General features: G+C 46.9%; 1 protein-coding gene across 3 annotated transcripts in view; it reads right to left on the reverse strand.

The window, feature by feature from the left end:
* Positions 1-945: 945 nt before the first annotated feature.
* LOC6594661 overlaps positions 946-19,324 on the reverse strand; it is a 28,386-nt gene continuing 10,007 nt past the window's right edge. Inside the window, exons 1-11 of one of the 3 annotated variants that reach the window (XM_026984126.1) lie at positions 17,236-17,351; positions 14,432-14,801; positions 9,144-9,272; positions 8,678-9,036; positions 6,801-7,017; positions 5,516-5,665; positions 5,222-5,365; positions 4,739-5,044; positions 4,000-4,277; positions 3,683-3,941; positions 946-3,623 (exon numbers count right to left, since the gene is read on the reverse strand). In XM_026984126.1, the coding sequence (XP_026839927.1) occupies positions 3,277-3,623; positions 3,683-3,941; positions 4,000-4,277; positions 4,739-5,044; positions 5,222-5,365; positions 5,516-5,665; positions 6,801-7,017; positions 8,678-9,036; positions 9,144-9,272; positions 14,432-14,540 (2,298 nt within the window). In that variant the 5' untranslated portion in view covers positions 14,541-14,801; positions 17,236-17,351 and the 3' untranslated portion in view covers positions 946-3,276. Of the gene's footprint in view, positions 3,624-3,682; positions 3,942-3,999; positions 4,278-4,738; positions 5,045-5,221; positions 5,366-5,515; positions 5,666-6,800; positions 7,018-8,677; positions 9,037-9,143; positions 9,273-14,431; positions 14,802-17,065; positions 17,352-19,324 lie in introns of those variants that run through there. The other 2 variants (XM_026984125.1, XM_026984124.1) reach the window with 2 other exon arrangements.

A 19,324-nucleotide genomic window follows, 5' to 3' on the forward strand; every position in this document is an offset into this window, starting at 1 on the left:
TCCACAGGAACGATCAAACTTCGGTCCCCGAAAGCTAGACTTCTTTCGCTGGGTGCTTTAAAAATTAGTAATTACAAACGTAGTTCATTAATATGATGCTTTTAAGCCTTGGTATAGATTTTCCGAGCATTCTCAGCATTGTAGTCTTCATTTTACCATCTAATTGTTTGGATCTTCCATGGTAATGGAGATACCGCAGGGTCTTCACCACCTCCTCTATTGGCTGCTTAGTTGGGGCGCAATAAATATTGATTACCCCGCTGTTCGAAACTGCTGTGGGTTTGCTGTGGTTGAGATGGCTGGCTTAATGTTCCGTTGAAATTCTAATTTATAAACCAATTAGCAGGCGAAGCTCATGCCGAGCCCATAAATATCGCTCCCAACCAATTTAATCAAATAGTTTGGGAAATGCTTCTTCTCGCTGAAGCGCTCTAACCAATTTTGTGCTGTCTGTTTCCCCTTTCCTGTATTCATTCTCTCAGAGTGAGTACTGAAAGGATGTTTTGTTGCTGGTTCATTTAATGGGATTCCTTTACCATAATCAAAATTAGTTGGGCGAAATTTCCAAGAGGAAGATGCTTATGGAGGCATATATAATTCTAGTGTATACTTACTTAAAATCAACGTCTTAACAGTCCTGGAAATAATTTGGGTCCCAATCTATCGTTCTTGCATACGTATATCTTTGATTATTTATGATTTTTTCATGGAGTAGTGCTGCAGCAGATATCAACCCCGATAATCCATCAAATTTGGTATTTGGATTTCACGAGGTTATCTGATTACTGATTATGATGATGATAACTGATAGACATTCTAGATCATAATCACCGTATTCGAGGTGATTAATATCAACATTTAACTTTTCCCCAAACGAAAGTCCACGAAGGTAAGTTAATATTTCATTTATTTATTTTGTTAAAAAGAAACGTATAAAATGTACAGTACATAAGAATGGGAAGTGGGAGAGGAAATGGAAAGTGAAGGGAACCAAAATCTTTTCACAGTTTACCTACAGATTACTCTTATGGCTATACATATTTTTGTGGTTTCATTCAACTTTCTTCTCAACGTTACATAGATATTTACGCAAAGTTTCCGTATCCGTAAGTACCCATACTCAATGGCCAATGCCTCGCCACAGCAATAGAGGAATACGGGTTCGATTAGTATGCCTGCATGTGTGTATTTTTGATGATTCAAGTTTATATTTTCCCTCTGAACATTTTCATTTTCATAGACGAATACGAGTTATTCATTGTGGCTTAGCTAACAGGAATAATTTATTTACATGTGTATGATTTGGTTAACTGCTGTCCTAATGAGAACCACATCTGTTGGGTGCTACATAGACTTACTGAAAGGAGTCTGATGGAGGTCCAGATCCACTCCACTCTCCCATTTCTATGCACTCCAATTTTTTGCCTACTGATAGTGCCTAGTGATAGTGATACTCGTATTTACATCTTGGCTAAATTGAGCTATTTTAATGTGACCATCCATTAGGTTAGTTATTTCAGTTTGGCTGTAGGCTATGCTATATACACTTTACTAAATGCAGGCTCCTTCGTTTTGTGGCCTACGACTTGAAGTACTCGTAGATAGTAAGTACACACTTAAATGCTAATTAGGAAGGCACTTGACATTCGAAATAAATCCCCAAACCGAACAACACGATGAGATACGCACGAGTGCGAGTAGTTCAACGAAAAGCTGGCCTGTTCGTAAATGCTTGACATTTCAGACGCACACTCGAGGGTGCAAGCTGTGTGGGTGTGGGTGTGGGTGTACACCATGCGTATACCCCACAGCTGAACGGCTATCGCAGCTGAACTCCCGCAGAAACAGAAACAGCCCTGGTTCGTCGTCGAGGATGCATGCCAGCAACGTCCAAGACAACGCGAAGTTAAGCGAATTGCCTATGTTATAGATCTATCTCTAAATAAAAGTCTACGACTATGACCTATAATGCTGTGTCTACCAGTGTGGCGCGCCGTTCATAGAAACCACGCCATTTCCGGTGGTACACATATGCCGCGGGAGAGCGCTTCCGTGCAATCCATTAGCTCGTTTGTCTGCTCCAGCCCCAGCTCCCCACGTCTAGGGTCAGTCAGCAATGCCGGATATTAATTACGCTCATATGTACATTTGTATCGCATTAATCTGAGGCCCACAATGAGCTACACGAAGTCTCACATAGACACACACACACACACACACACACAAACACACACACTGAATCTGGAGGAATAAAGCATTTACATGTCTCAGTGCTACAAGAACCCACACATACAACTGGTAATTGAACGTATGTGCCCCCAAAATTTACATACCTACTCGTTCTCTGGCAGGGGCAGGCTCCGGCCTAGGCCTCGACATTTATGAGAAGTCGTGTTTTGTTTACTCTGCGGGGAGTTGCTTCGTTATCTGTGCGGATGTGCGACGACTTACGAGTGCGAGTATGTGGCAGTATTTGTGTTAGACGTCGCCCCTAAGCGGCAGCCATTAGTACTCGGTCCTCCCACACGTACGCTGCCTCCCCCTCCCCACACTGCTGGCTTGATGGATATGATGGGGGTGAAGATGAGCAGTACTCTGAGGCCGTGTCTGCCTATTTGTTGGCAATATGTTTATGCTTATGTCTGTCGCTACATTATTGATAACGCCAAATGAACCCCGCGCAATTTACTTTCACTTATTGGGTACAACAAATTTGTAAGGCAACTCCTTTTTTTGGTCGCAGAAGCATAAAAGACAGAAAGACAGACAAAGCTGTACCACTAAATTGATTCGAGATACGTCGAACGACATCCACGCTGGTAGACAGACAACCTACAAGATGGCTTAAGACCTTTTCTACCTCGGGCTATGAACCAATATAATTTTGGCTATAATCTCAAAATGCATTCATTCATTAGGTATTTACAGTTACCGAAAGCTCGTCCATATTTAAAAACAGCTCGCCTTAGTCCTCTCCACCAAATTGCTTAACGCCGGACAAGAGAGCACTCCTCAATCTGGCCCTGTGTACTGCTGCAAACGGGAGGAGCTGGCTAGGATTTTCTTTGTATTGTCGTTGGTGTCTCGCACAGAAACACTCGTATCCACGGGTGGCTAGGGTCCAGCAAACGCATCCACAGTTGTTGCACGTTCGGAGGGTTCGAGCAACTGATGTCCCGGAATGTCTTTGCTAGTCTTGCTGCTAACATTGGGAGGGGCGACAGCGACGCTCACTGATGTGGTATACACATGGGGCTCGCAATCCAGAGTGCTCTGTCATCCGTAGTAGAACTGCGACCCGACAGCCACGCCAGTGGACAATGTCCGCGGCGCAGTGCCGTCATAGGAGAGTTGTGGCTGGAGCATGGGGGGCTTGGAGCGGCGCAGCGTCGAGGTGCCCGGCCCGGCTACATGGCTCAGCGTCGTCATACTTAGCGGAGACTGAAGCTGCTGTGATGGAGGGTGCGCCGGCGAACCGCCCGCCAGCGAGGATGGCGGCGTGGGCGTATTGGTTTGGCGCTGCAGGACGCCCATGCCCATGCCCTCAGCGTTTATGATATACCCGCCCCTGATTGTCGGCGCCGTCGTGTACTGAGCCAGCGAAGTGATTGGTACCATTGTGCCTTCCGAGGGGAAAGCGAGATATGGAGTAAGCGGATGGGGCAGTGGAGCGGTTACTTACTTATGGCGCTGCTGCCGGGCAAGCCTGCTCCAGCTCCGTTGGCTCCAATGACAATGGCCGGCGTCAGAATTCCCGCCACCGTTCCTGGACCGGCGCTGGCACTGCTCGTCGCCACGAAGGTGCCTGAGGATATGCCAATGAGGTCGGGCGACTGCCGTGCTCCCACTAGAAGGGGATTCGCTATCAACCCAGTGGCAGGCCCAGAGCCAGGAGCCAGGCTAGCATACAAGTTGCTGGCTGGCGCGTAGGTCAAATAGTTCTGCAGGAGCATCGGTGTGAAGAGGAATGAGCCACCAAATTCATTCTTAGTCACTCACCTCGTTCTTGGACACACTGGGCACAGGTATTGGAGTAGTGAGGTCGATGTCTGCATCTATTTCGGAAATGGTGTCGTTAAAGCCGCTGGGAATTGTCGTCTCGTCGACTAGGCCTCCTCCGCCCCCGCCGCCTTTGCTCGAGCTGGAGGTGGAGTGCGTATTGGTTGCAAGACCCCGACGCTTCTGCAACACGAGTCTAGTGGCAACGATGACGATAGAGAAGAGCACGCCCAGCGACCCAATGATAAGGAGGTAGAAGTACATCCGCTCCTGGTCATCTGCGGAGAGGATAGAATAGGAGGATTTTAAAGATCATACAAACGCTAGGCATCCTCAGCATATTAGAAGCAGAAGTCCGCCAGGCATTGAAGGTACTTTAAGGTCAAAGCTTTTCGTTAAAGCTATCCGAAAAAAAACAATACTGTAGAAGTACAATGCAATTTTTGTATCATCTGGTAGCAATTGCGAGCGAAAAGGAGCCACGAGGATTTAAAACCCCGCCACTGGATATTATTTGCAAATCAGATTTCTACATTACGAATGTCTGCGGCGCTCTAGTGGCAGTTCGGACAAACACGGGTGGTGCAAAACTGTTGTGGTATAAGGTCCGTGCTGCTTGCAGGTTAGGTCTGTCAGAAGGACAACTGCAGTTCAATAGCCGGTGTCAAGAAGAGGCTGAATTTATCTACGCTTTCATTTAACAAACAAGGTCTGACTTTAAGTTTAAAAAATGGCTTACCCTCTAGGCTCAAGTCGGCACTATGTGTCATTACAGGATTGACGCCACTGCCATCGACATCTGAGACCAGGGAGCCGTTCGTCATGGTCTGATTGCCAGCAGGATTGGCACTAGCTCCGGACCCAGGCCCGTTGGTGCTGTTGCGCCTTCCGAGCGCTGTTGTGTTTCCGTAGAGTTTTGGTATCGCCTCCGACTCCTTGTAGATCAACTCGTCGTCGTAGAGGTCGTTGATGTCGCCCTCAAAGTCTTCAGACTCGTCCGGCTCCACTTCCGAGTCGTTGCTCTCCTTGAGCACTTGCTTTGGCACTAGACGAAAACACAGGAGGGATGCAGCGGATTAATTGATGTACATAAATCAAGCGGCCAAGTCAGGCATCGAAAAAGAAGCACCAGGCATCAATCTTGTGCTTCGATACGATTGGATGCACCAAGCCCCCACCAAGCCCCTACCAAAGCCCCCTCATGCTCTAGTGCTCTACTTACCACATGTGTAAACAACCTTCAGATACATTCGCGAGTTGGGCTGGCACGGAGTGCCGAAGGTGTTTGCGTCAGCTGCCAGGTTGCATCGCCGTCGTCCGTGGCAAATTTGCATGACGGTCTCTGTCGCGTATGAGGCGAGGCACGCTACACACGGAGATAGAACGATGGAAATAAAGTGCAAAAGGTGAAGAATCAATGTCAGTGCGCTGTCGGAGCCATGATTGATGAGAGTCAGTGCCTCAGATGACCTCCGAAACCTCCCAAACCTACCAAAGCTCCCAAACTCAAACTTACTTTCTTCGCGAACACCCTGCGGCTGTGGGCACTGGATGCTCTCGTACTCGGTCCTCCCAAAACTGGCGCTGTACACCGCTATCCGAGAGTACGGGTTGCATTCCAGCTGGGCAACATCGTTGTGACAGGCAACCTTGCTGCGGAACTCATCTGAAATCGGTACATAGAACAAAGCTTATGAATACATAATAGAGTGGAATGTTCAATTTCTTTGCCAAATAAACTACTGTTGCGCAACTCATTGAATGGAGGAACCAACTTTGATTCAAAGCGAATTTCCCCTTTGTTACTTCACGAAAAGACGTTTAATATGTAGTTACTGTGTGAATGGGCGCCACACGGACGTTACGACAATGAAAAGCCCGGTAGAGCAGTCAACGATTTCAACGATTTCGACAATTTCGTAATTGAAAGACACGGTGCTCGCGCTGCATCTGACTTAAATGTGCTTGCCACTCCATCCAGCCCTCCGATTATAGGTCTGAAATTCAAATGTTCGTACAATAAGTGCGCAACATTCACTGCAATTGGAAGCGCCCTTGTCTGTCCTGCCCTGCTTCCTCTGGGCCCAGATCCCTGTTCACCGATGGAAGTTAATTTTGTGTCATCGAAGTTCTTCCGTGTTCGACGAAGCACGTCCAAAGGCGAATGGACTGCCAGATCCCGGGAGCGAAGCTCCTCTTCTGACTGTCCCGTTTGCAGCCGCCTCCAGGGCCTTCTGCCGTCATAGCCGACTCTGCAGCTCCGCGCTAACAAAGCCCCAACCCAGGCCGCCCTTCCACCTCACTGGATTTTTGGAACGCACGACAGAGCGCTAAACTTGTTATGCTCGTACATGTACAAGTATCCTCCAATACATATACTATGTACGTACGAGGAAATTTGTTCCGTGCTAGCTCCAGCCAACTTGCATGCTGTGCTCCCCTCGAATTTCGCCGACGGGACAGCACCCGAGTCCCTGTTTTTACCTCCGGCCCTGGCTGTCAGCTGGCGGATAGGGTAAGCTTTGCTCAGGGCGCAGCCCGTAGCCTGACCCCGGCGAACTTTTATTTAACTTTTTCGGTTGGACGTTTATGTGTCGATTCCGGCTGTCGAGGGTATTCCACCCCCGGAATCAATAGGTAGCCCAGAAACTCCCGGCTACACGGGTATCGATGTGGCGGTGTATCGTGTTCGCATTTTCTGCCCTTTTACGTATACCCTCGTGTCCCTTGTGCTCCAAATAAATTCGGGCGAATTGAAAAAAAAACTTGCGACTGTTCCATGGGTGTGTTGGTTGACTTACATGGGCGGCATTTGTAGGCAACTTCGACGATTTTCCGACGCTTGGGGCAGGGGTCGTTGCTGATTGCATTGGAGCTAGCCGTGCTGCTGTGATAGCTGCTGGTGCCGGACGAATCGCCCACTCCGCTGGCTCCCAGTCCGTAGAATTGCGGGGATCCGTGAAACTTGCAGTGCTTCTTCTTCTGGCATGCCTCGACCACCGTCTGAAGCAGGGAGTACTGAAAGTAAGGAGCAAGACCAAGCCGTGCATTAGTTGCTTTCCAGTCCACCCAGACTCTGTCTGCTCCGCATTAAGGTGCAAACAGAAGACACGAAAAGTCAACGAGGCAGCAGAGCTCTGCGCTGAATTGCAAACTTTGCAAATTGAAATAAAATATTTGCCCTAAAAACGTAATGGAAGTGTTACCGATTGTATTTTATTTTGTGTTTTGCTTCTCCGTTTGCTCGTCCTTAACGGAAACTTACATTGCAATAAAATGTGTCACAAAAGAGCGTCAGTCTGGCTGAAGCCACTTGATTATAACCGGTACTCAAAGAGTATCTAGACTCTCTATTTCTAGGTAGATTAGATTCGTATAGAAGGAAGAGCTTCCGGCCCCACAAATATATATTTATATTCTTGATCAGCATCAATAGCCGAGTAGGTATAGTCTGTTCAGATCTCAGAGACTATAAAAGCAACCAACAAAGGTCGAAAATCTGTGGCATCCACAAGTTTGAAGACACGAGAAAGCAGAATCATAGAAAATTACCATATATACTAAATAACTGAATTTGGAATAGATCGGATTATTTCTCTTTATCTCTCTTTCTTAAACTGTACTTCGTTCAGTGTGCGCCCTCTGGCGGAATGAGCGAGGTCCATATAGCAGCCGGATGACAATTGAAAAGAGGAAGAGTGAGATATTCAACGAGCGGTGCGGTGAAAAGGAAACAGCTAGAATATTAATAAATATATAGAATATATAAATTATAGAATATATTCCCATCGCCACTATCTTGTGATGACAGCGTTTCTCCAGCCTGAAAAATAGGGCTATGCTGTCTAGCAGCCAATGACAGTCAATGAAAAGCAATGGAGGAACAGTACGAAATTAAGGAAACACAACGCCACAGCAACGACAAACAATGGTGGCCATTTAACAAAAAAGATGCGACAAATGATGTGCTGTGGCAGTCATATTAAGCGGCGGCTGTCGAATCCGTTCTCAGGATTCGTTTCTGTAGGTTTTCCGTCTAACGACAATTCACAGCGGGAGATGATTTGGGAGGCCCTGACTTGGCTTGCCTCGATAGAAAGTCAACATTCGGCCTTCGTCAATTTGAAAGGATGTTACAGCACCACACTCTCCTGCCCATCCTAAACACTCTGACGTCTATGACGCACCCTCTGACGGGCATCTAACTAAAATTAAACGCAAAGAGTTTCAAGCTATGCTCTCTTGTTTTTCCTATTGTGGAATTTTCCTCGAGTTTAAATTCGTATTTTCTGCTGACTAGTCAGCGAATCAGCAACCCCACCCAATCAAATGGGGGAAAAGGAAACAAAAATATTTAATGAATTGGAAGTGAAGCTCCGAATGTGGAAAATTGCCCTTGTCTGCCTACCAGACGCGCGCATTGACGCGCGCACCAAACAAAGGATTTATCGTATCTGAGGCGACCTGAATATCTACGGCTCGGGGTCGTTTTTCAAACAATCTTGAAAATGATAAATGGGAAATGTAACTAAGTAAGAAGGAACATTTGGTATGGTATTGAATTACAGGTCATGAATACAATAATATGAATAACATGAATAAAATAAATTGAACAGGACATAATTAAGTAGCTCATCTGAATTCCACTAATATTCGTTTCTTATATGTGCACTCGTACCTGTAGAGCATTCGGCCACATGCAATTTTCTGGCGAATCATCGCCATTATCAGCGGGGCTGAGCAGCTCGCCAACAGGGACGGACTTCCCAGGATTTCCAGAGTTGACAGTGCTCCTAGACTCCAGCTCAGAACCAGTTGCACTTGCCCCTGTGCTGGTGAGAGCATCCACTGCCGAAGGCACCGCCATGGCCACGCCATAGCCATAGCCGCCGTAGCCGCCATTTACATAGCGATTGGCAGGAACTTTCTGTGAGGATGAGCCAAAGATGGATCCCCGTAGCAGGTGTTTCGCCTTGCCACGAATCTCGGTTGCAGCGGCTCCAGAAATTGGACACAGCTCCTCAATGCTATAGCCATCTGGGAGAAATCGGAGGGTGGCACGGGTATGTGCATTACGTTGAATTACGTTAAAGCTAAAAAGTGGCTCCTGTCCTGCACAGGGTGTGGTAAGTCCACATACTTACCTTTCGCCACAAACTTGTTGTACTGGGCAAACTCAATTGAGATGCTGGTGCCTCGAGGGCAGGCAATAACCACCTGGTCCGAGTCGCAGGCCGCTTTCTGATACGTGCGCAGCGTGGCCGACAGTAGCGCTGTAAAAAAAAGGTGATTTACATAAAATATCTTTATAGCATAATTTTAAAGGTTTCCATGTCGACATCATCTGATGGGGATGTGGAAGAAAAATAAATAACCGAATAAGTGCAAGTCAGCACCATTCGGGAGAACGTGGACGCCCTTTTGTACGGTTCTCTTGTCCCTCATTGTAAGTCTGATGATATGAAAAACAAAGGACTAAATTGAAAAGGATCCGTCCTTGCGTGCCAGAACTTTTCCCCAATTACAATGAAAGCCAGCGTCCTAGCCCCTAACAAACCCGCAGTCGCTAAAGCTCTCCACCTGAGCAAACAGCGCGGAGTACTCGGAGTACTTGTGGGTGTGGGAGGCATGGAAGGTGTGGCTGCGACACATATTGGAGCAGGGGAAATTAAGATAGCTTTATACAGAGGGCCACCGCTATGCCTTCTTCCGGTCTGCCTCTGCGTTGCCGAACGCGGAGGATGAACCGACTGATGGAGGAAGCAAGGAAACATATTTTCGCAATTAAAAATAAGTAGGCCCTATGGACGGTTCCCTCGACTTAAAGTTGCCAACCGGTAAAATTCTAAACAAGTCCAACAATCTTTAATTTTAGCTTAATCTTTAAATATGCACAAGTGCTTGCTGTTTTCTTAACCTTATCCACGGGGATAGGACGCCAGGGTTTTAATGGTAGGGCTGTGGAAAGCTTTCGAAAGGATGTAAAGAACAGACGTTCCTCTAGGAAACACATATCTAATGGGGCGAGAAACAAGCGACTTAAAGCCCCTACGTCCTGGGATCCACAATCGAAATAAAAACCGAACTTCAAAAGCATATAATTTTCACCCTCAAAAAGGTGTCGGGTATTGTTTTCGATTTAAAATTGGCCGCCCCTCGCACCCGACCCATGCGAGATACTCTTCCATTGATGCGGACTGGGTATATATAGGGCGATGGGTATAGGCAAACTTAATTATCACTACGAGTGTCGCTGCAGTAGTGTCTGAGACCCTCTAAGTCCCCGCAGTGAGATTGCAATTTTAAAGCATCGACGAGTCCCGACGAGCTTCCCCAAATGTCCATCTAATTTAATGGTTCTGTTGCGGCAGGACTGCCGTAAACTGGTCCAGTTCGGAACATATCACCGAAATGGCGAATATGCCCGTGTGGAATGAAACACACATCCATCAGGCGGGGCCCGACTCCAGTAACAACGCTGCAGGGCGGATATGGCAAAATAATTTAGCCGTTCGCTTCGTGGCCTGCGCTTTATCCCTAATGAGTTCGGTGACTGCGCGAACGATTTGGTTTGTTTCTGACGACTGCCCTGCCCCGAGCGAAGGCGTGGCGGCAACGACTGTGGGAATGGAAGGTGCCCGGGTTAGGGTTGTGCGAATCGGTGTGATTTATATGGCGAGCCGTAAATTATATTCAAATGCCGATCTCCCCCACTTATGGCGGGATGGACAGGGTCTGAAAACTGGCGACTGGGGACTGGGGACTGTCCACGTGCACACCTCCTCCTCGCCGTTTGGGGCCGTTCGTAATTATTTCTTCGGGTAGATGGCAATTCAATGCGGCAATGGGCAACGCCCCGTGACAGTAAATTTTAAGGGACAGTCAGGACCACCAAACAAAGGACACGCAGGAATGGTGCTGTAGGCAAATGTATCTGGAGGATACACTCATTATCCTCAACTAATCGGAAGTGGCCGAGCACTGACATACTTGTGTTAACTTTCTCGTCCTTGAACTAGTTCGTTGGAGGTCTTTGTGGTCGCCAGTATTTTAGAAATACTTGAAGTTTTTATTGGAGCCGTTTCAGAAAAGTAATCGAATCACCCTGGTACGAAGCGCCATAAACTTTTGGCTGCACTTGGCCATAAAATCTCTGTGTTCTTGGTCTCTCCACACCCGGAGATCACGTCCCGCAGCTGCCGCATGCGAGGTTTACATTTTAAAGCGAAAGTGTTTGAGCCGGAGGTTTAAACTGAAACGAAAAACAATAAAAATAAGGAAAAGTCCCTTTGACCTTGCTGCTCACAGCCACAGCCACATCCACTTCCACATCCCACCCTATGTGGGTGCGTCTGCCCATACAGGCACGTGAAGCTTTTGGGCGGTTGTTCAAAACTTTTTATTTGATTTGAAATTGAAAGCGCCGCAGAAGGAGTCCCTCGCCGAGCTGCGGGAATGGGGTCGTTTCCTCGAACCGCACTCTTTGCGGGGAAACGGTGTCAACGATGATGTGGAAGTGGATGGGGAATGCGATCTGGGCTCCTCATTTACGTTTCGAACTGTCGGGCATGAAATTTGTGTAAGCGATGGCATTACATTATGAAGTCTGAAGTTGCCATCTGTATGTCTCACAGGCAAGTATATCGCCTCGCTTAACATATATGACTATATGAATAATGCATGTCTACAGAGGCACCAAATTCCGAGGAGAGTAAAAAGTATCCCTTCGTTTAACCAGTCGGAAGGCACAGAGATGGCCGAACACGAAATCAGTCGTGTGATTTCAGTCCGTTGTGCGACTCGAATTATTCGTAGCTAAGCTTGGTGAAGAAGTAGTGGAAAGTGGAGCAAATCAAGTTAACATAATTTTAAAAATGTATTTATTTCTTGTCAAATTCAAATAAATGGCTTCGCCTTTGAATGAGCACCATTAAAAATTAATGGAATGCTGCGCCAGAGTACAAGCAGGTCCCAGATACTCGTAGATACATACATCCAACAGAAGAGCATACTCTTCGAATGAAACGCCGAGAGGAAAATAAATATTCTATGAGCAGTAAGTGCAGAGTTCAATCGTACCCAGAGCCCCTAAGCTGTACTTCCTCCATCCTCCATGATACCAGACCCGCCTAGCATCCATCAACGGGAAGCCTTGACTTAAGTGCCAATATAGCGGACAGTAAAAGCAGGAACAGATTAGGTTAGAGCTGAGACGGAGCTCCGCGAAAGTTAATTCAGTCTACTAGTACTTCTGGGAACACGCTAGCGCTCCGAGAGTGGGCAGTATTTGGGATGATAAAAGGTGCGTTACCAGCCTGTGTATCCGTGCGTGTATATTCTTTGATTTGCAGTTCCCAAAACATTTGACCTCCGCGTCAGTGGGGTGCGCCCACTTAACCCAATTTGACTGTCACTGCAATTTGCTTTTGATCTGCGAGCAGGACCAAAAGCGCTGCCTGGAAACGCTTTGGGACAGGGCAACGCTCTGGGAACCGATGCTGGGAACCGAAGCGGGCCAGACACGAGTAAGCAACTGTCATCGGGTGTTCCCAAGTCAATGGCGTAGAAGAAATTGATTTGTTTTGATTTATCCCCATGAACTTTGCCTTCTGTTCCACACCACACCACACCCAGTTGCCATTGCTAGTCAGCCGTCGCTGCCTTTGCGTCCCCTTACTAGTGGTCCCGCTTGCCACTTTGCTGTCTTCGTTTCCCTCTAAGCAAATTCGTCTGATTGCTCCACGGACTGCTGCTGCTCCTGTCGTCCTCCTCCCAGCACCGTCCATTCCTGGCCTGGCCTTCCACTGTCGCCGTCAGAGCACCCGTGCTCAGGATGCGTTGCTTCCATATTTTATTGACCCATTTTGTTCCGAACAATAAATGGCAATTCTCGTCTGTTGACACAGTGGGGCTGGTCCCTGCCCCTGCCCCTGCCTCCATCCATTTCAGCCAATAAAACTTGATATGTCACTGATATGACCGGCGCTCGCCCAATTCTGTTCAGTGACCAAATAAATATAATTAAACGAAATTTAATATTTATGTACAGTTTTTCGGACATCGACAAATGGAATCAATTCATTTACGTGTATTTTCTATGTCAGCATGGCGCATCTGTCCGTCGTCCTTTTTTGCAGCCTTTGACTGAGACCTGCCACAGATGGAAGTTATCCTTTTCATCGGGGAAAATGTAGTTTGGACATAGATCTAGACTAACAGATTTGTTCTTGTTGTACCCCAACAAAAAATTTAGTTAAAAACTGCTTCCTCCTTTAACATACATACATATGTATATATGTATGTACGGCAGTAGTCTATTCTGATGTGTATATTCAGACTGTTTTGGCAGATATGTTTTGGGACCTCTGAGCTCGCTGGGAAGGAAAGCACACAGCCAAGTGTCGACGGATAAAAATCCGTTCATTCGTAAATTAAATGCCAGGGAAACAAAAGGGAAAAGGATAGATATACATATATAGTCGCGACGGAATATGTAGCATTACTTGTCCTTTTGTGCTGGGCTTGCTGTCTGTTTTTTTTCTGCAGTAGACCTGGACCTTATCCTAGGCTACGAAGCTTATGACATTTTACGAGCTTTTTTAATACTTTGTTAAAACTTTGCGCTTACCGCTGTTGTGCCGTGGTCCCACGTCCACGTCCACCACCATAGCTGCAGATAGAGATACTTATCCATCTTTGTACTCGGAAACTTGTGAGACCCAGCACAAAATTTATGAGCGTGTTTTGTCAAATAGAGATGCCCGGATAGGCGTGGCGGCCTACACGCCGCGCATACGCAAAGTTTTTGGCTATCTGCCACCCAAGGACTCATAAGAGGACTCATAAGCAAGTAAAGCATTTCCCGGTGCTGCCGCTTCGGTATATTTTTGCAGCTTTACGAGTAAATATTTCGTATTCGTGTGGAAGTCCGCAGGTCTGATCTGCGATGAGCACTGTGAATACTTGACACGTCAGCAGAGCTCTTGTGAACAGCTGGGATTAGGCCGCACTCGGACTCAGACGCCGTGTGCCGCCCCTAAGCTTTTCCTCTGGCCAAAACTGAGCAGAGCATCCAGCCACCCAGGAAGCGCAGAATGAGAGCGGTTATCCCACGGCAAGAATGGTTCGGTAATTGAGAGAATACTTTTAATGGTCCCCGAGCAGAACGCAGCCTTTTTTATTCGGACCAAAAAATATTTTGTTACAATCCAATTTGGGTGCATATCTATATCTCATAGATCTACTTGTTGCTCAAATAGCAGGTACTATTTGCTTTAGAGTTGCATCTTTCATATGAATATTGAGGGGTCGAATTTACTTTTCCAATTAATATTTACGAACCTGTTATAAGCTAGTGTTACATCATTCAAAATAATATATAATTTTCCTTGAGAAGTAACTCTAAGGGCGGAGAATATTAATTGATGCTTACCCAGCGGATCTATGCGGAATATGACCTCCCCATTGGCGTTAGCGTTAGCACCCGCACTGAGAACGAACAGAAACGACAGCATCAAGCTCTGGGCCTGCGAATAATCCATTCTCCGTCGGATATGCGAGCGGAGCGCGGCGGGAGATTGGCGGGCGACTGGAGAAGCGTTAGCCAGCGTCAGCGGTCCGCGAGGGGCGCATTCGCATCACAATCGGGGATCCAGCAAGCTCGCTGATGGCGGCTAAGCACTCGATCTCGCATTAGCTCGCGGAGATCGGAAGTCGATTGGCTATATTCACTTTACACTGATTCAGCTTTTCCTTTTAACTTATTTACTTTCGGTTTTTATAGGTTTTTTTCCCCTGTTTCACTGTGCGAAAAAAGCGAACGACACGACTCTCTTTACTAGTGGTACGCCACTCATGGTCCCGTTCCACACTGATTCCGGTGCAGGTAATCTAATTGACCTAAAGCCTTTCGCCATCCCTCCTCCCATTGCCAGCGGGTAGCAGCATCGATTGAATCGATTTTCCTCACCACGGACAAAGCAGAGCGGAAGATGCTCCTGGCGCGGAATACCCTGTGGGTCTAGCCCCGCTCTGGACACCAACCCATCAGCAGGACCATCAAAATTCATGCCCACGCATATGCAAATGAGTGCCATACAAATGGCAACAGCCATTGCCCGCACAGCCATAGCAGCAACGAAATAATGGCAGCAATATCGCCGCCGGAAAAACTGTTCGCAATTGTCGCCTTGCCTTGTGACAATTCGAGATACGAGTAGCTGCATTTTTTTCACACATTTAAATTTAATTTCGTGCCGTCCAACTTGGCTATTTTGCGGTCTTGCACGGTTTTCCAATATACGGGTAATAGCGGCTTCGATGGGTTTGTCTTTCCCTGCCCTGCCCTGCCCTGTCCTGCCCTGCCGATTCATGATTATGTAAAGTGCTTGCCATAAAAGCAACCAGTATTATATACCCCATCATTCATGTCTCTTGAATCTGTTTACTGGCTTACAGAAGCGCTGGAAGGCAGCTTCGAAAAAAGCAACAAAAGTTGCGAGAATCTGAGCCACGTATCATCTCAAGAGTGGATGACACTAGAGTGGGGCTTGGGTTCGCAGCACGCTCACATCCAAACTCCGAGCAGCATCAATCATACGGCGGATCAACGGCAATTATGTAACTCCGCCATTGGGCAGCAGCATCAGGAAAGATGACGAGTCCAACAGAACTTTTAATTAAAATGTTGTCTGACAAGCGAACTGAGAACTTTTGGCACTTTTTTTTCTTGTGCCGGCGCCGGCGACTGTTCGACCAGTCCGAGTGCATGGCCGAATGGGAAAACAGTCGAAGCTAGACGGATGACCAGAGCCAGGGGTGGGCCTTCGGGAGGGACGAAAGGCACTCGAGACTAAACTGCCAGGTAAGCGTGCTGTGCAGTTTATTCCCATTTAGCATCGGAATGTTTAATTAACGCTCAATGACACATGTACTTGTCACCCGGACGACAGCTGACAGCTGCCTAGATTGAGTCTGATTGCCAAACGCATACGGAATAGCTAGATGCTCGATGCTCGACGCTCGAAAATGTCGGATGCATTAGGTTACAGCTTGCACTCCAGTTCACACCGATAGCACCAAATTGTGCATCTGAGTCTGGAGCATAATCAATTTGGGGGTCTCAGTTACAGGACGAGCGTTTTATCTGCTAGTGAGCATTTAGGCTATTGCCACAACTAAAAGCTAGGAAAAGGCTTGTTGGACAACAGAGACGGACGTCTTCTACTTGCAATTTTGTGGAATTCGTCGTTCGCTCTCCGGCTGTCGGCTTGCATTAAGCAAATGACAATCTCCTGGCATAGAAGGCACTTGAGAAGCGGCCTCAATTATTCGGATTGCGACTGTGCCAAGGTGGGGGTATGGGCATGGAGGTGAGATTATACGAAATGAATGCACGGAATCCCTCAGCGTTGGATATTTTTCATGAAATTATTCTTCGCTTGCGAATCATCCGCTCCTGGAAGGGACTCCCCGCCATCTTCCTGAATGAAACAACTTCATTGCGACGAGCAGCGCGATACGAGTATTTTCGCATTGGTTGTATTATTCAATTATCTTATCAGGGCAGCCCTGCGAATGAACTTGAGTACCAGCACCAGCCGCGCACTCGACAGTTGATTAATGATGCGATCCATGCCAACTTTTCTCTGCTTCGGATGTGAACTGCGGGATGTACGTACACACATACACACATGCATACTATGCCATACTATGTATGTATGTATGTAGTCAGCTAACCGCTCGCATATGTAACAGTTCTTTCCCAGCCATTTAACACGGTATTTACTAAGGCCTGGCCTGCTCTGACAAAGTCCTGATGGTTGTGGGTGTGGGTGGTTCATATGCGGTCATACAAATGGCTTTATTAGCACGCATTATGCGAGGGGAGCACTTGAGAATGGCACTTGAACGCTCCACTTGCTGACAAAACTGGCGACAGAATTGGAAAAGGCGACGCAAACGACGGCTCCATCTGAATCTCTGGACACAATTTAACGCGGTCCGCTTTCTGACATTCCGTGGAGAGAGGCATGCTAATCATTACCGAAATGGCTCAACCACCTACACCGATCGTCCTTAATCCCCTCGAACAGCTCGAAATTCCGCGCTCGTTAGTTCCGTTTTTTGTGTGTCCAGGTTGAACATGCTGTTGGGTTTTCAAACTTTTCGGTGGTTTTTTTATGCTTATTTATGCTGCCGCCGGAATGTAAAGCACACACGCACTCAAAGGAATACCTCGCGTTCGGGCTGGCAAAAAGCACGTGCAAATTCACAGTTGCCCACGGGTGAGCAGGCGGATCGCGGTCGGTCGGCTCCTATTCGGCTAAGAGCAACGCCGCCGAGCGGTACGAGGACGAAAAGTGCCAGATGGGCTCTTTCCTTCAGTTAAACTCCCGCTGTGCAGGTCCGCGCCGCTTGAGTGTCTTTTGGTTAGTGCGAACCGACGCAGACCAGACTCGTCCTCAGACCGAGTCGACTGCCAGCCGACCGGCCAGGGTAGAGCGACGAACAGCTTCGCATGCCAGCCTCGTGGGGAAATACTCTCTTTGAGCACAGAACATGCGCCAACAACGAAGAGAGAGAATGTCTGCCAAGGGAGCCGACCGACCGCCAACAACATTATCGGGCCGAACACGGACCCATGCGTGGGGCTGACGAACTGGGAATCTGGGTCAGTGTGACCGCCGCATCCTCAGCACCATCCCCAGTCCAATCCCCAGCATCCAGCCTCTGTTTTGTCTCTGCCACAATCGGTGGCATTGGCAACCCGACGCGACGCTGAGAACGTGGCCAGGAGTGGCAGCGTGCGTGCCGAATTTAATCGAATGTAACGTTTACAGTCAACTTAACACATCGACTCAGCATATCGTAGTTAAATCTGTGACCGACTGCGATTGGTACAAGCAGATCTATCCTGAAACGTCTAGCTCGTATCAGGAGGTGCGTGTCTCTTAGCGATTCCGGCTGGAACTTCCTTCTACTATTTTCATTCATAATCGGGCTTATTCCTAGCTGATGTTGGCACTGAACAACAACACGTTGGGAAACAAACGGGGCCTAAACGGATGACTTGTTGCCTCCAAATGGAAGTGGCTAGATTTTTAAATTCACCGCATCGAAAGACATTAACTGACTGTTGTAGGATCTCCTTCCTTCAGAAACGCACAACACCCGTTGACATTGCCTTACTGGCATCTATTTTTTATTTCAGCAGAGGGCTATAGTTGAATCGTTAGACAATAACTTGTATGGATCTACGTACATCCTACGATTGTATCCAAACAGAAAGCTTACCTGTTCATTGGAAATGTGCCAATTGGTGTGAGGCTCTCGAAATTTTGCAAAAATGATACGACATATACAATAATCAAAATAAAACCGATTGTTCAATAAGGCAAACAGAATTGTTTTGCTAATGAATTTGTGATGACACGAAAATGGCCGAAAATATACATTGCACACTAACAAAACCATAACCCTGCAAAGCGAATATTTTTCTAATTCTTGATTGCTTGTAATTCGCGGTTACAAATTTAATTAAGTTTGCTGCCACACTGCCACACTGCCACACTGCCAACCACAATTATTAGTGCTACAACGAACCAAACTATTTTAACAAAATCAATATTGCTGTATGAAATACGAAACGTTTTTTCAACTATAATTTTCACACTTAGAATCGCTAATTAGAATGTTAGCTAATTGATGCTTCAGTATTTCAAAAGCTTTTATTTTCCTACTCTAAAGTACATATATAAGTTTTAATAATTATGAAAGAGACAGGCAGATAGACGGACAGTCGTACATGGCCTTATCGCCTTGACTGTTGAATAGATGCACCAGCTGCTAACTTCTCTGTAATAGCCTCTGAAAGGATATATCACGAGAGATGTCCTCGACAATTAGATGATGGGGAGCGTCAGCAACATCTGGACGATTTTTCAAAGACATGCTTTAATTTATACACTTTAGACTAATGATATTAACGATGATTGAAAGTGCACATGCACTGTTATGATAAATGATAACGAGGTATTTAGCAAGAGGTTGAATTGCTTACAGAGCAGGTATGAACACGAGAGCGGTAAGGTGGCACTGTTTTACAGTTGATGCGCAGCCATTTGTGGCATTTAATCGCACATTTTTCTGCTCAGCACCACAAACATTTACATATGTAGATGTGAACGGCCGTCAGAGTGGCGCGTACACGCAAACGATAATACTCGGGCTCTAACATACGCCGGCTTTCTTTCCTATGGAGCCACACTTTGTTGGTACTGTGCATTTGCATCTGCATTCGCTCCACCAGAGGCACATTCGCGTA

Source organism: Drosophila persimilis, unplaced genomic scaffold (assembly GCF_003286085.1).
Source record: "Drosophila persimilis strain 14011-0111.01,24,50 unplaced genomic scaffold, DperRS2 tig00000000-arrow-pilon, whole genome shotgun sequence".
Classification (NCBI taxonomy): Eukaryota; Metazoa; Arthropoda; class Insecta; order Diptera; family Drosophilidae; genus Drosophila; species Drosophila persimilis.